The 16,264-nt window shown below is 44.1% G+C and overlaps 1 protein-coding gene across 2 annotated transcripts; it reads left to right on the top strand.

Annotated features, from left to right (window-relative positions):
- Window positions 1–221: 221 nt before the first annotated feature.
- Window positions 222–4,321, top strand: PTTG1 (PTTG1 regulator of sister chromatid separation, securin). 2 transcript variants are annotated; one of them, XM_050905430.1, is made up of 6 exons: window positions 222–316; window positions 1,174–1,285; window positions 1,605–1,783; window positions 2,681–2,774; window positions 3,627–3,776; window positions 4,164–4,321. In XM_050905430.1, the coding sequence occupies exons 2-6, from the start codon at window positions 1,204–1,206 to the stop codon at window positions 4,241–4,243; spliced, it is 585 nt and encodes a 194-aa protein (XP_050761387.1). In that variant the 5' UTR covers window positions 222–316; window positions 1,174–1,203; the 3' UTR covers window positions 4,244–4,321. The 2 variants fall into 2 exon arrangements, with proteins under 2 accessions (XP_050761387.1, XP_050761386.1); XM_050905429.1 differs by having other exon boundaries at window positions 1,174–1,321.
- The last annotated feature ends 11,943 nt before the right edge of the window (window positions 4,322–16,264 follow it).

Below are 16,264 nucleotides of genomic sequence, written 5' to 3'. Positions count from 1 at the left end.
GGGTTACCGCCGCCCGGGCCGGGCCTGCCCTGCCCCGCCCCCGGAACGCAGGGGGTGGAGCCGCGGAGGGAGCAGGTGAGGCGGGGCGGAAGCGGCGGTGCTGAGCCAATCGGCTGCTGAGCGTTGGTCGAAGCAGCCAATGGGCGATGCGGAGGCGGTTTAAAATCTGCCGGCGGTGGGGCGCTGGGCACTGCGGCTTTGCTTTCTGTGGTGAGGCGTCTGCGGTCCGGCCCTTGCGTGACCTGAGGCGAGTCTAACCCTCTTTGTAGGCGCTGTTGCCCTGCCTTAGCGCTCGGAGCTGCCAGGAGTTCCTGAGGTGAGCCCTCGGCTGGGTAAGCGTGGCTGGCCGGGGAGGGCTGGGAAGGCGGCTGGTGCTACCTGGTTACAGCCGGGGTCTCCCCTGAGTGCGGCAGGAGAGGGCTTCTGGAGCTGTGACCAGAAGGTGGCTTAAACAAGGGAAATGCTGAGATCTGTGGCTGTAAGTCTTGCTTTGACTTTGTGCTTAAGCTTTTGACTTCAAGCTATACCAATTAAAAGCAGCTTTTTCTGTGGGCTTCTCTTGAATGAGGAATCGCTTGCCCACATATGTAATGGCAGTGATAAGCTCCAGGTGGGAGCTACCTAGCTGTTCTTAACAGTGTAAGGGAGTGCTCTGATCTGTTGTCTCGGATGAGGCTGAAAAACAGTAGTGAAGTAATCTATTTGCATAGGATGTCCTCTAATGGTTTCTTTTTCTGGTGAAAAGATGTCTCTGCTAGTAAAATAACTGGCATGACTCTTGGCTGTTCAAGTGCTACAAGTTGAGCTACAGACTGGCTTGCTGAGCTAGATGTACTCTTTTCCTGTACTGAGGAAATAGTTAAACACTACAAAGAAGTGACAAAGCAAACCAAAGGTATTAGATCTTTCTGTGTAGGGTTGCTAGTGAGACCCTACTACTTTCCAAACTCACACAAGCTCCTTTGGGACTATGAGCCTACCATGTGCACTAATAATGCCTTCAAATGTAAGGGTCTGTAGCCAGACTACTATGAAATGGTGTGAAGTATGGGTTTGTTCCCCCTCCTCTAGAGACCAGCACATGGCAGCTATGTTGTCTTTAATGTGGTTTGTTTAAAAAGTGTGCTGTGGTGGAAGAAATAACAATAATTATTTCCTCTTTTTTCTGTGCAGACTTTTCAGAGTGGTCTCATCAACCTGAAGATGGCAACGCTAATCTTTATCGATAAGGAGAATGGTGAAGTTGGTGCTACTAAGAATCAGCTAAGACTCCCTTCAGGATCTTGTGTGTATATGCTGCCCTCAGCCAGTAGGGGATCAAGTGAAGTGCATAAACCATGTTTTGTTATTCACTGTTTTGAACAGTAATAGCTTTCTGTTCTTATATCTACTTATCTAACCAATTCTGCTCAGCTCATCAATTACTATAAAAATGAAAATAACTCTGTGCTTTTGTTATAGATGGGGCTTATGCTCCTGAGTTATAAATGGTGAACAATGATTTTTTTTTTATGACAACTAGTTTTCCAGCGCATGCACTTACTGAAGCAAGCTTTAGGGTTGATATGGTGCTAAAGTTTGCTTTTTTCTTCCTCCCACTCTAGCAAAAGTCTTATCTGAAAGAACACAAGCTAACACTCCACTTCCTAAAAAAACAATCAGTACATCTCCAGCCACATCTCACTCTGTCAGAAAGGCTCTTGGAAATGTGAATAGAACTGAAGGAGTTGCAAGCAAGATAGAAAAGATAAGACAGAAAAGTCAGCCTTGCACTGCAAACAAAGTGAGTACAACACACTTCTGGGGGGGGGGGAAATGTGTAGTTTACCTATTGCTGTGGCTTAACACTGGCAGGCAGCTGAGCACCACACAGCTGCTTGCTCACTCCCCCTTCAGTGCGAAGGAGGAGAGAATTAGAAGGGTAAAAGTGAGAAAACTCATCGGTTGAGATAAAGACAATTTAATAATTAAAAATCTCAAAGAAAAACAAAAACAATTTCTCACCACCAGCTGACTGATGCCTTGCCAGTCCCTGAGCAATGGCAGCCCTGGTGAACTTGCCACCAGTTTTCATTGCGTAGCATGATGTCCTATGATATGGGATATCCCTTTGGTCAGTTGGGTCAGCTGTGCCCCCTCCCAGCTTCTTGTGCACCCCCAGCCTACTCACTGGTGGGGTGAGGTGAGGAAGCAGAAAAGGCCTTGATGCTGTGTAAGCGCTGCTCAGCAGTAACTAAAACATCCCTGTATTATCAACACTGTTTTCATCATGAATCCAAAACATGGTATCATATGAGCTACTAGGAGAAAAATAACTATCCTAGCCAAAACCAGTACACCTACGTAGGCACAAGGAGCTTAGGGGGTACCTAATGGCAAAGTGGCTCTAGACAAAATAGTCTGAGTTAATGTCTTGTTCACATGTTAAGTATCAGGAGTTTAATATTATGAGCCTAAATGTTCTAGTGCAGTGATTTGTTGCCACCATATATAGTACTGCACTACATAAACTCAACTGAAGCATTTGCCCATCTCCAGCTTATTTGTTTTGAAGGTATTAGAATTTAGGCATAACTGAGGACTGTATGGCAGGCATTCTTGTCTGTAGACCTGTATAGCACAGGAAAGCCACTATAATGGGAAACTGTAGTAGCTCAAATACTGTGACTCTCTTTTTAAGATTACTGAAAAGACTGCTGGATTAGAAAGCTGTGATGCAGTGGCTGAAGAAGACTGGCCAGAAATAGAAAACATGTTTCCTTTTGATCCTCGAGGTAAGAACTATTGGTGTAATTATTAAAATGAACAATCAGGCTTTCGTGAGTGACACTGTTGTAAGACTTTGGCCAAGCTATTGTGGCAAACAAGCTAGCATTGCATTTCTCTGGAGTACTTTCTTAAATGTAAGGGTGCTTACTGCTTCTGAAATACCATGTCATTCTTGTTTAAGTATTTCTAGCTGCAGTAGCTGTGCTCCAGATATGTAGTAGTCTGAGTCCATTATTATGGTGGCAGGAAACCAGTTCAAAATAACCATGCCTCTTAATTCATTAAGTGGCAACTATAGACAAGTGTTCAAAGGAATACTTAAGCAGTACTGAAGAGCAGACTTCTCTTGAGAGTGTATGCCAAGATGGTAATTTGTAACTGATGAGACTCTTACTGCTGTAGGATATAACATTTGAAGATGAAACTTCTAAAGCTGTTCTTAGCACAGCCCATTGCAGATATTCTATCTCAGTCCTTCAAAGTGTCCTTAAACCATCCAGTTCATGTGGAAGTGAGTGGGCAAAAACTACTATACCAAAGACTGCTTCAGTGTTGGTGAAACACATATGCTGTGCTTCATGAAGCCGACTTGGTGATTTCCTTCCAATCAATATACTAAAAGCTCCTGCTTTATATTAGCAGTTATGTTATGCAGTCTAGTCTTTTGATAAGTGTTAGTGTATGGGATTTTATGGACAACTAAGGTGTAACTGCAAATAAATACCCTATAAGAGGGAACTGTTGGATTGTGTTGTTTTGGACCTGCTCCCACTTCATTTAATCTAGGAGAATTTGCAACTTCCCAGGCTACTGCTACTGTACACTGTTACTAAACTACAGTGTGTCTTCTCAAACAGACTTTGAGAGTTTTGATCTTCCTGAAGACCACAAAGTAAGCAATATCAACCTGCGTGGTGTTCCGCTCATGATATTTGAAAGGACATATGACAGATGTGTGAACATGGTTCCTTCACCTGTGAAGATTGAAGAGGTTTCATGGGAGTCTAGTAAGTGGAAACTTAGCATGATTTTCAGTATGTACAGGGCTCATTAGTGGTTTGGGAGGTAAGCTAGTTGGCTGCAGTAGTGAACTGCCATTGCTGTCCTCACTACCAGAATAGCACACTAGTATCAAACAGCTTTTGGTGTATAGTCAAGCTGAATTTAACTGGTCAACCTTGCTAGTACAGGTAGTGGTCTCAAAGTGATGTTGCTGAGCAATCTCTTGCAGTGCGTTGCTAACTGATCAGTTAGGTGGAATTGCCTTATGCAATCACAATATTGCCTTTAGTCATTCAAGAGGCTTATGCTAATCCACTGGGAGCTAGCTTATGTTAAAGAGTATAAATTCTAGGTTTCAGGAGAAACTGATTTGCTCTATTTCTAACTTTCAGACTTGCTACAATCAACTGCTGACTTCCTTGCTACCCTGGATGAAATCATTGACATGCCACCTCCAAATTATGACCTTTAATGCATATTCTGAAGCTTCTATTGAGTTCAAATTTCATGTAGTTCTGTATTTTAATAAAGGCTAATCTAATATGTATAATACTGGACTTGTCCATTTTCAGTAAACTACCTACCCAAGATGTAGGTAGTTACATAGCGCTTTGAAAAGGAGGCTATCTGCCAAGCAATTAACGCAGAGCCTGGATAAGCTTCTAAGCAAGACTGTAATACACTTTGTGAACCATATCCAGGAGTTGGTACCTGCTGATGAGACTGTGGTCATGACAAGTTGAGGGCCTTCTGACCTTACTGTTTACATAACTTTATCCTTTATCCATTAAACACGCAAGGGCTAAAAACTAATCAGTATATCTAGGGTAAATTAAGTACTACAGCTAGTACTCTTCTGGCATTTTTCCTTTCTTGAACTTGTTTGCTCTTTACGGTGGCTGTCTAAGATGGTATATGTTGGGTTCTTATGCAGCTGTAGACTACTTTTAATTGTCACAGCATTATGTGGCTCTCACTGCTGGGTACTGTCTATGCTCTGTGAGGAAAGGCTGGTGGAACCCCATCTTTCAAATTATAAGCATGTGGGTTCAATAATCTTCTCTTGCATTGTAATGGCCTCAACTCCAGTTCTTCATCACATAAGTCAGTTGTAGAGGTGGTCAGCCTTCACTTAAGTTAAACTGCTTTTATAGTTCCTGGGCAGTACTCTGATCTAGTCAGATTACAGCAGCCTGAGTTGCCTTCAGCTTTTAGCTCATCCTTAACATGAATCGCAATGCTGTGCCTGTGTTCTGGTCATCTGCTAAGGTAGAAGGCATTTCTGTTCTTCCATGATGCACTTGAGCTCTGAACAGGAACAACTGCCATGTCAGATTTAACATTAGTACACTGTGGCACTACATAACTGTGAGCAGTGGCAAGGCCAGCTTTTCAGCTCATGCTTACAGTAGTGTCTGAAGTAACAAGAAATATGTTGTAATGACTGCAAGGTGACTAAAAGATGAAAATGCTCTAGCTCAGGAATGGGGTTAATTTGGTGTGGGTCAGTGCTGCATCTCACAGTTCTGCTTCTTGGGATGTACCATGGCTGCAACCTGACTGCATGGGAAGATGAGATGTGACTGTGTAACCATACTCCTTTCATGCTGTTGTTTCTAGGAAATCTAAAAATGCAGGCAGCGAAGGAGCCCTTGTGTTTTCCAATAGGTTGTCTGGTTTGCAGGTGCTGAAGGGAATGCATTTGCCCTGCTGTGATGACATAAGTAATGAAGGCTCCTTTTAGTCTTGAAAAGGGTAACAAGCAGAGCCCAGAATACCCACTTTCACTGTTTCATAGTTTTGGATGTTTTCTCAAGATGTTTCATTTCCTTAATGCTTTTTACTTATCAGGAGGTAGACGGGCCTTTTGGGAATTGTTGTTGCAAATTCTGACCTTCAATCTGTTAGGACTAGAAATTTGCTGTTTCTGAATTATCAGACTTCTGATGAAGTGAAAACAGATGTTCATTCTGTTTCTTCCTCAAACTTGTCAGGGTATCAGCCAAAGTGTTAAATTGTAAAGAACTATACAATAGCAGGTCTTTATCTCCAGTTTCTTGTCTTTAGTTTGACACTTCAAAGAATTCAGAGGAATATCAAACTAAACAAAAAAGATACAATTAAGGAAACTCTATATATAGATTTCAGGTTTTGGCTGATCCTTAATTGCATTTTTAATACTTTTTGATTCCAAATAACTTGGCAGTCTCAGCTGAGATCAAAGTTTGATGGGTATAGTCTACCAGCCACAGGAGTTAAGCTGTACTAACTGTAACAGAAAGTGACAAAACGCATCTTCGACTTTTTGTCTTTACTAGTTCAAATGAGCTGGGAGAAAACAGTCCAAGCCCAATTTTACAGAAAAATGCCTGTCACTAAGGCACTGAAACTGGTTACACAGTGCCATCACGTGGCTGCTTGTTATGCAGCCACACAGGTAAAAATAGTCATTGGTATGCAAAACACCAGATAATGTGGTATGAGATACCATAAGGATATGACATTAAATCAACATAAATGTAGGTTGTAACTTTTTGTATGTACAAACAGACATCTTGTCTGGAGAGAGACATTAGTGCTTTGTATGTGTTATGGAAGTTTTATCATAGTACAAATGATTCTTTTTGGTTGATTTCAAATATCCACTGTGATCAAGCACCTAGATCTATTATTTCAGCCTCCACAAATAAGCTTTTTGTGCCATGTCCACGTGTGTATACATGCACACATGTCAAAACATGTAAAATATGCTTGCTAGTTGTAGGATTTCATACCAAAGTGAATAACCATTTGTATAATGTTTGTAAAGGTCATAATTAAATGATTCAGATAGGTCTCTTGGTACTGATAGACTTTAATCTTGAAGCCCAAAAACTTGTTACTTGTGGAGACAGTGGAACGGGTGTGCAGAAAGCACAGTGTGAGTCAGAGACTTGGGGATATTCCTGGTCTGTCTGTGTGAGAATGAATGCTGCTGCAGTGCAGAACATAAGGTAATAATGCTAGAATAAACTAAATGGGTTCACACTAGTGTAATCTTATTTTACTTAAATTACTAAATCCTTTCAAAGTCTGGGGAAAAAGAAACAGTCATAGGTTTTGTGTCCTCTCCTTCACCCACCCCCAATTTTCTTTTTTCTGTGAGATTATGAAAGGGTGTTTTGGGTGCAGAGGGACATTTTCTGTAGGATCCTTTTTTGGGTGTTTCATCTGATTTTCTATAAATACTGTCTCTTATAGCTGCTGGCAAGCAACACAAGCCAGTGAAAGTTAGCTCTGAGTAAGAAGCAAGCAAGGTTTTCAAGACTTTATCTGTAAATAGTTGAGATCAAAAAGGTATGTTTTGTCATGTAGCCCATCTCTGAGTCAAAACACTTATCTGTATTCAGCAATACAATGAAAAAATCAGTTTTCTTTATACTACTACTACAGCTAATTAATATTTAGTATTTAAAGATCGATTAGCTTTTTAAAATGTTGGCCATGATCCTTTTGGTTTAAAAAATTAAAAATTAATAAATGCTAATGTCCAATTTCAGACATATCCATGACAAAACCCAGAGTTAAGAAGTCTCTATAGCAGATGAATGATGAAGTTAACTTCAATTTTGGTTAGATGTTAATTCCCAGCACCAAATTTTAGGTGACTGAGAATATTTTTGTTTCCTACAGTAGTGTACCTCATCAGGGGCTTTTTGTTCTCATTGGGATTTCTGGTTAATGCAGGTCCAAGTTTTTGCTTTTACAAAACTTTATTTTGTAAACATTCATCAGAAAGATCCATTTGTTTCAGCTGGCTTTTATTTTCCCCATTTCATGTACTTTTCAACTCAGCTGGCTGGGGTTCAAGGGACATGCATGTTCCTGTGACTTGCATGAGAACAAAGCTGTGATGAGACCAATCTGTGGATTGAGCTTCCTGCCTGCAATGACTCGAGGAGATCACAGTCACAAAAGCAGAGCCTCTTATTTAGAAAATTTGCAGCCTCAGAGCTGCAAAACTAGCCGGTGTCAGCCCATGAAGTGCTGGCTTCCTGAGATGCAGGGAGCCTGGTCGCTGGGAATTTTGTGCTGCTTCATGCTATTTCAGTTAGGCGTTAACACTGACTTCTACTGGTGACCAAAAAATCAACTTCCTTAACTGTTTTAATGTTGATATAACATATGTAGCTTTTTATACTTACAAAGTTCTATTTTCTGTTGCGATATTGTCAGGAATAGATGCAACGAGTTCAAAATGGTGTCTGAGCACTACCCTGCACAACAGAAGTCCTATTTAAAACTGCTTGTAATGTTTTGGTTTACTTGCTTGATCAGTTTACGCTTCCTGCAAAGATCTGAGGTATTTGGGATTTTAAATGCATGGCTGTGATGAAAACAAATGCTTGCTTGGTGGCTTGTTCTCAGTTTGATCGAGCCTTAATAGGCCAGCGTAACTGTGGACTGTGATTGGGAAATCTGGATCGTAACCAAGTACACAGAGCAGGTACCTTTTTAGTTGGTTATTACTCTGTAAAGCATCTTCTTTGACAGCATTCTGGCTCTGAGAATCACTTTAAATCCTTACGTGAATTTCTGTAAGGAGAACTTGGAGATTCGTATAAAAATAATCTCTTTGCAGACTGAGTAGAATTACTTCAGTGCACATCAGATAATTCATCCTATTTGTCATGTTCTGGCAGCGGGTGGCACCATGGTAACAGCATGTATTATGGCTTCTCACTCCCGCAACCTGACAGCTGTGGTGGGATGATGTTTGCCTTTGGTACATCATGCACAGTGCAGGCATTTGTAATGGCTTTCATTGCTTCATTAATGTGAAATGGAGGATCAGTCAGCACTAAGGAATTCAGTGTGCCTTTACCCTGTGACTACAGAGAATAGTATATTAGCTAAGGGCATTTTTATCTTTTGTTGCTTAAAAAGAACAGAAATTAGAAGCCTGGAGGCAATTGGTCTCTCTAGGGTTAGCAAAGCCATGAATCCTGTAACTTTTAGTTTCACTGTAGTTTTATTAGTGTTAGCAAAGTACTGTATAGAAATACCATAATGTCCTTCTAACTAGCCTCAAAGTTGTGCTCACTGTGCTCCAAGAGACACAGGTACTGATCAGATCAATGTGTCTATAATGAGGTTTATATACAGTTTATATACACAATATATATTTAGTAACTGGTTGTTTAGGATCTGACTGCAAGTGTGTCTTTTTGCATGTAACTTTGCAAAGCATGTAAGAAAAGCATAATTGGTAAATTTACTTCTAACTGCAGTTTGGGAGAAGTTAGCATGGTGGGCCCATTGTGCTCGAAAGATATACAAAATTAGAGGGAAAATTTAAATTATAAAATGGCTCTAATGTGTATTTTCTTGCAGTCAGATTATGAGGAATGCCAGGATGAAAAAGGAGTGTGCAAACAACTTACTGGGGTGGGTGTTTTGTGCTTTTCTAACAGGTGAGGTAATGTCTTCCAGTTGATGAAGTTGGAGGGAGGTTCATGGAGCTGAAGGCACATTTCTAGCTCTAAATATCATGTTTGTTTTTTTGCGCTAGCCAAATTATTTCTGTAAGCCGTATGGAAGGTGGAGCCTTTGAAGGCCTTCAAGTGTTGGTCTTCAGTGGCTCAGGCTGGGCTTCCTTTGAGCACTTCTGCTCAAAATACGTAGCCAATGGGTAAAAGCATTTTGTAAGTCCCTCTGTATCGCATAGCCAGTTAAGTGAATTGCTATGGGCTCCAGTAGAAGTGATTCCCCTTTCTATTAGTCAAGGGACAAAACTGAGATTATTACGTATAGGGAGAACATGTAAAGACTGGAAGAGGGGGAGAGCTTGGAGTCTATAATATATATATTTGCTTTGAAAACTGTTCCAAGTCAGTATTTTTCCTGCAGATCTGAATTCTTTGCTTAAGGGCATGTATCAGGTACGTCCTTTATGTGTTTGATATCACCGTCTGAAGTGACCTGAACACTTCCCAAATACTAACTTTGGAAAAGTTTAAACCAGGAACAAGATCAGACTTTGTTTGATCTCATTATGACTAGTAATGATGATTTACATAGCACTGAAAAAGATCTACAATCCAGTCTGCAAGGATATCACTAACTGAGATGCTAAACTTGTCTTAAGAGTTGCTGAGGACCTTTAAGATCAGGTAAGATGGAGGTACCGTTTTGGTGATGGAGATTCTTTTTCTCATATAATTTTTCAGTTTCATCACCAGTTTTCAGAGGTGCTTCCTTTGAGGTGGTATAATGATTGATGTAGCTATACACAAAGGGATTTGAAAGAGGGGAAGGAAAGCTTTTTTGCATGGGACACTGAAGATTCAAAGAATAGCCAGAATGATGCAGGGTGATAGACAAGACGTGTGCGGAGACATATCCTTCTTTGTGACAGCATTTCCCTTGTATCTTAAACTCAACTTCTAGCTCCAGTGTGGCCTCACCCACAGCCACAGTCCCTTCAGAAGTAAACCTCCTCCAACATGGCCTTACCCATGGCTGCAGTCCCTCCAGAGGTGTAACTGCTCTGTTGTGGGCTTATCCATGGCCACACACTTTGAGGTGCTCCAGCATGACCTCACGCACAGCCACTGATGCTTCAAGGCGTACCTGCTGCAGCATGGACTCAGCCACAGCCACAGATGCTTTGAGGCGTACCTTCTCCAGCATGGACTTATCCTTGGGCCACAATCCCTTCAGAGGTATACCTGCTGCGACACAGACATGACCATGGCCACAGACGCCTCGAGATATACCTGCTCTGGTGTGGGCTTATGCACAGCCACAGACGCTTTGGGGTGTCCTGCTCCCACACGGACTCATCCACAGGTCACAGTCCCTTTGACTCGAGTTCACACTGGAGTTCCAGCTTGTCCAGTACAGCAGCACAGAAACAGCAGCAATGCCCTGGTGAACTGCCAGCCCAGGCACATGGCCCTTGCTGTTATCAAAATGTTGCCAGGCACAGCAGAGTAAGATGATAAGCAGTACAGCAAGCAGCGAAAGCAAAAAGCAGCCGCTGACGAGCACTAGACTCTAATACACAGTAAGGCAAGCAAGCCCCATGGCAAGCACAGGAGCCTGCTGATTAATAGCTAAACAGCAATAACAGCTCTAAATTCAATCGAGCACTTTCCAATCAAATCTGTCATTATCTCGAACCATTCGAGCCGCATGTTGGGGGCCAAAAAGCGCTGCCGTGGTTTAACCCCAGCCGGCAACTAAGCACTACGCAGCCGCTCGCTCACTCCCCCCCAGCAGTGGGGTGATGTGAGAAGCAGCAAAAGCCTTGACTCTGCGTAAGCACTGCTCAGTAGTAACTAAAACATCCCTGTATTATCAACGCTGTTTCCAGCGCAAATCCAAAACATAGCCCTGTACTAGCTACTGTGAAGAAAATTAACTCTATCCCAGCCAAAACCAGCACAATAAGCTTCATAGATCTTAAAACAGCCAACAGAATGTCCCAGAAAACACTGATTTCTGACCTGAGAAAAACCTTTATTACCTTGCCGTACCATTGAGGTGTGTTCTGGCAGCTGTGCCCAGTTTAGATGGCACTTGCTTCAGCTCACAACTGTGGTATTTTCAGGTTGAATATTTTCCTCAGGAAGCCAACTCCTGGAGAAAATCCCTGACAAACAGCTGTTTTTTGAGCTATTTAAACATTTAAGAAAGAACCTTTTATATTCAGGCATTCAGTTTGGCTTCAGGTACATGCATTTCATTTCATTTTCACAATTAACCCTGAGCCTCCTTGATAAAAATGTCTTCTGGAGCTGAACTGTCAGACAACCTCTCTTTGTGGCAAGAACATATTTCCAACTTGAGAAAAGGTCCTCCAGAAAAAAAGAAAAGCATGGTTGGGGCAGCTCTGAAGGTAAATTTGACATCATTTCCTCTGCCCAGCAGTCCAGAGGTAAAACACCAGCATAATTAAAAATGACCCTTGGGGTGCATGCTGTAAGTCCAGCCTTTAACAGCACTGCAGCTTTGGCTGAGCCCTACCTTCACGCGGGTGCTTAACAACCCTGTGGGATCTGCTCCAGTGTTTCCTAGACACTAGAGCCTGCATCTTCTGCTCTTTCCTAATTCAGACAAAATTTCTGTGAGCAAAGCTTTTGGCGAGCACTGAGTAAAAACAGGAATTTCAGAAGTGCTGCAGTCAGGAGGGGGTAACTGCAGCTTATGTGGACACATCCAAGTTCCCTTTTGCCTTGCTTTAGACCTGTTGAGCCTCCGGGCTTACACACCATAGTCCTCTGGCTCTTCTCCCTCGCTGCGGAACCTGCGGTGTCTGGCCTTTTTGTCCCTCGGCGGCTGTGAGTGCTGGAGGAGAGCGCTGCCGGCGCAGGGCTGCTGCCAGCTCTCCGGGGGAGAGGCCGTGGCCTGGGCAGCACCCGCGCCAGCACGGCTCCTGGCTGAGGCTTCCTGATGGCGCGTGGAGCTGGGAGAAGCCGGGGGGCTGCGGTGGGGCGTCTGGGTGGCTGCACCAGTGGCAACATGGCTCCGGGGTGTTTCTTCTGGGACTGTGGCCTCAGCGTTGTTGGTACCTGCGAGGTGTGTTGCACTTGTGTGAGATTTTGAATCCTCCTGAATTGTGCTTTAGCACCGCTTTGAGAACCCTACCTTTAGTCCTGGCCTTTCCTTCCCAAAGTAGTGAAACTGGCATGTCTCAAAAACCAGACTGCTGCACAAAGTCTCTGCAGAGTGAGCGTAGCCGAGCAGTACTGGTGGGAGCTGTCATTTTCCTGGTGCCTTTTTCCCTTGTTGCCTGCTGCGGGTTGAAAACTAGTCGAAATTCTCAGGTTTGGTACTGCACGTGTGGTGGGAAGCCCATGGGGTGAACTTCATGCAGTGGAGGCAGAACTGGATGTCACCACACTAACAGCGAGGGACCGTGCCAGGGCTGGCACAGGCAGCCCCTCGCCATCCCTGGGAAGTGGTTGAACTGGGGAGGCGGGACTGGGAGAACTGGGCTTTCCTCACCACAGCCACGAGGTGGGAGCTCCTGATGCTGGCAGGAGAGACAGACCTCATCCCTTCGGAATGGGCGGCCCTTTTGCTGTGGTGGCACGAAGGACAAGGCTGCATTTCTGGAGGAAAGACTCCTCCTGCCAGACTGCTGCCTGTGGGGAAAGCCAGGCCTTTTTTTATTGCAGTGATGATCATGAGCTCAGTGTTGTATAAGTCCAGGCTTCATCTGTGAATATAGAAGCTAATATGAATTTAAATACAGACACGTTTGTATATGCTTATTGCAAAGATAATTGTTCATAATTCCTATAATGTCATGAACATGTGCAGTCATACAGGAGTCACAAGGCAGGGCATTTGCTCTCTGGCGAGGTGTTGAACTTGCTGCATTGCCGTTCAAACAAGCCTCCAGTGGATGGCAGAGCCTGACCCTGAGTAAAAATGGGAAAGTCAGGGTGGGAGCTTTGAAGGATGAGGACAAAAGCCTGATGACACGATTTGCATTGCTGGAGGATAACATATTTCACTGGTGAGAGAGGGCGTTATCACTGTGAATGATCACACAGGATGGCTGTGGAAGGATCCAGAGACCTCGGTAACGGCATCTGAGGGGCTTCACTGTGGGTGCTGTGAGGGATAAGAGACATGGAGAGGAGAGGGATAAGGACATGGCTGACAGCTCGTGGTGTGAGGAGTGGTAAAGGGGGCTAAAGGAGCCGGGGATAGGAAGCGGCACCCCTGTACCGAGCGCAGGGGGTGAGCAGGTGGCAGGGGGGGATGCGGGGAGCGTGAGGACGCGGCTTTTGGCAGCCAGGGCTTTCCTGGCTGGTAGCCAGCCGTTCCTGGCGAGCTGAGCCGCTAGAGGGGGGCCCTGCTGCCGGCCAGCAGGAAAAGGCGGACAGAAACAGGCTTTTCCTCGATGCCTCTGGTTGCGGGGCTGTGTCGCTGAGGCCTCAGCCCCAGCCGCACCGCGGGCTGCAGCTGCAGCGCGGGGAGCAGCGGTGAGAGCGGCCGGGCCGGGCCGGGCCGAGCCTCTGCCCTACGGCTTCTGCCCGCCCTGCTGCTCCGGGTGCTCTGCCAGCCGTGCAGCCATGGCTCTCAGCAGGGCTTCCCTGTGTTTCCCATTGCCATTGCTTTCTGTGGCCACAGCAGAAAGCTGTGTCTGTGTGTGTCATGGATCCCAAAAAGAAGGAGAATTCTCCTTGATCCTGAATTACAGACCTGCGTCTTCCCAGAGGGCAGAGGTTGACTGTTTCTTCAAAAACCAAGCAAATATTTGTCACAGGGTAAAGTTTTCTTGTGAACTGTGACAGTGCGATTGCTGTGCAACAACGGAGAGTGCCTCTTAATATTTCTCTGTCACTTTTCTCTCCACTGCTGCTGCTCAAATTTCTTCTGACATCCAAGTAAGATGATGCTGTTAATCTTCCATAAATAGCCAGCTGGGATACTGGATGTTAGTGGGTTTAAGCAAAAATCCCTGGAAATGTTCACATTCCCCACAGTGTTTTTTTCCAGCTGCAGCGTGAGCGTGCACCTCAGAAGATGGAGAGAAGATGAGCTGTGCCTCAGCGGGAGCACAGGGGAGCAAGCAGAGTTCCTGGGGACATGAAGTGCAAGTCATCCTGTTCTTCCTTCTCTGGTAAACTCCCAGCTATCCACAGAGACACAAAACCAATGTGTGCCTGTCCCTGCAGCGAGGGATGTCCCTGGGACTGTTGCAGGGAAATCCCAACCGCGGGGCCCTGCAGGCCCTTACTGCTCTCCAGAGCAGTGCGCAGTTCTCCAGCCTGTGGGGTGAGTAACGTGGCCAGCCTTCTTTCGGAAGCAGCTTGGGCAGGTGTGAGAAGTCTGTGTGGTGAACAGGTCCCTGCTGGGGTCTGAAGAGCAGCACTGAATGCTTCTGCAGGGCGGTGGTAACACGGCTGCTCCACAGGCTGCTCAATCATCGGGCTCGAGAGGGACGGGCTGCAGCACGCGGCAGACCTCAGCAGGCACAAACACCCTCTGTGCTGGGATGTCCCCATCAGGGGATATCAGCTTTCAGCGGAACTGTTTCCTCAACAGGAATATTTTCTTTGGCTGTTGTTCCAGTGCAGGTTCTGCAAAGTCTCTATGACTCAGTTTTGGAACAAGAAAAAAAAACCCAAGCTTGAATCTGTTATTGTTTGTCTTAAATTTTCTGTAAGCCAGGTGAGCAAAACCATTCCAGCTTCCAGGATCAATAAACTAACATCATGTTTAGCTAACCTATCATCTTGTTCCTTAATCAAATACAAGGTACTGCTGGAATTTATTAGTTCAGAGGGTTTTGCATTTCATTCAGCATGGGAGCAACCTCCTTTTAAAAATCTGATTAGCCAGGATTGGGGTTCTCTGTACCTGCTGCTTGTGGAAACTCCAGGCAGGAGAAATAAGTCGTGATTCTCTCTGGCGGATTCTGTTTATTTTCAGGGAATGTGCCAAGTTCTGTTCATCTAAACATATCCAGCAGCAAACAGTGAGTGATGGTTTCTTTGCTCTGAACCTCTTTTCAGCTTGAAAGCTTTGTCCGTACAGTTTTCTTCCTAAGGCTGTTTAGGAGGTATTGCCTAGTCCTTGCCCATCATGTTCCTTCTTAAAAAATACACAACCCTTGAGAGCTGTTTTTAGCAGCTGCATGATCCTTTGCTTGGAGTAGAACCTATTATGTTTCATCTCCTGGATTTTGTGAAGGAGCTTATAAATTCTTTTTAGGTATTTTAAATTGTTGGTTAAAGTGTCCCATTCTTACGAAACCAAGACTTCTGATTCCAAAGTTGACTTACAAAATCTTACTCTGTAAAACTTAGGAATAAAACTTCATTTTGTAAATGCAATGTCCCCTGGTTCCAGAAGCATACTGACCTATCAAACCATGTGTGAGAGAAAAAAATCAAAATCAAAATGAAAATGGAAACATTCCTGTGGGAAATTTGATTCCAACAGCACAGCACTTTTCTAAGAATAATTATTCCACTGGAAGATGTTCAAAACTTGCAAGTTGCAACCAGGTACTGGATTTTGCTTTTTGCCTGCTACCCAGTCTTGCTCCAGCCTTTTTTTCAGATAAGTTGTTCTCAACACCTTCTTTCAGTGTTAGTAAACCTTCCTCTGAAGTCTCTTGTTCTTCTGGGCCCATCTTCCCACGCCTTATTCTGAGTTTCTTTTGAAACTAGGAAGGATCTGGAAATGCTTTGCATTGAAATCTAATTGCCTTGAGGAAGCTCATATTCTACTTCAGTTGTGTCCTGGTTCCCCAACCTGGTGTACGTGACCATGCTGTGACTTTTAAGTCTTTTGCTACAGTTTTTTGCTGCTTTGTAGAAGATTATTCTCGGAAAAAGCAGAGGGACAAGGGCCTTTTCTAGCACTGGAACTCAGCCAGTTCTGTCTGTCCTTCTCCAGATTTATTTTTTTTTGTCAGTTGGAACTAGCATCCTATTTTTCTGATTAATACAGAGAGCAAAAAATGATTTGTCCTCCTAATAGCTTC

Source organism: Gymnogyps californianus, chromosome 14 (genome assembly GCF_018139145.2).
Source record: "Gymnogyps californianus isolate 813 chromosome 14, ASM1813914v2, whole genome shotgun sequence".
Taxonomy (NCBI): Eukaryota; Metazoa; Chordata; class Aves; order Accipitriformes; family Cathartidae; genus Gymnogyps; species Gymnogyps californianus.
Note: the sequence above shows the minus strand (reverse complement) of the source record. Positions and strands in the feature narration are given on the sequence as shown.

Excerpts from the sequence above, each read along its gene's own strand:
- PTTG1 (XM_050905429.1), top strand. The coding sequence starts at position 1,204 with ATGGCAACGCTAATCTTTATCGATAAGGAGAATGGTGAAGTTGGTGCT. Across the intron at positions 1,784-2,680 it reads AGCCTTGCACTGCAAACAAA|ATTACTGAAAAGACTGCTGG; the intron begins GTGAGTACAACA and ends TCTCTTTTTAAG. Across the intron at positions 2,775-3,626 it reads GTTTCCTTTTGATCCTCGAG|ACTTTGAGAGTTTTGATCTT; the intron begins GTAAGAACTATT and ends CTTCTCAAACAG.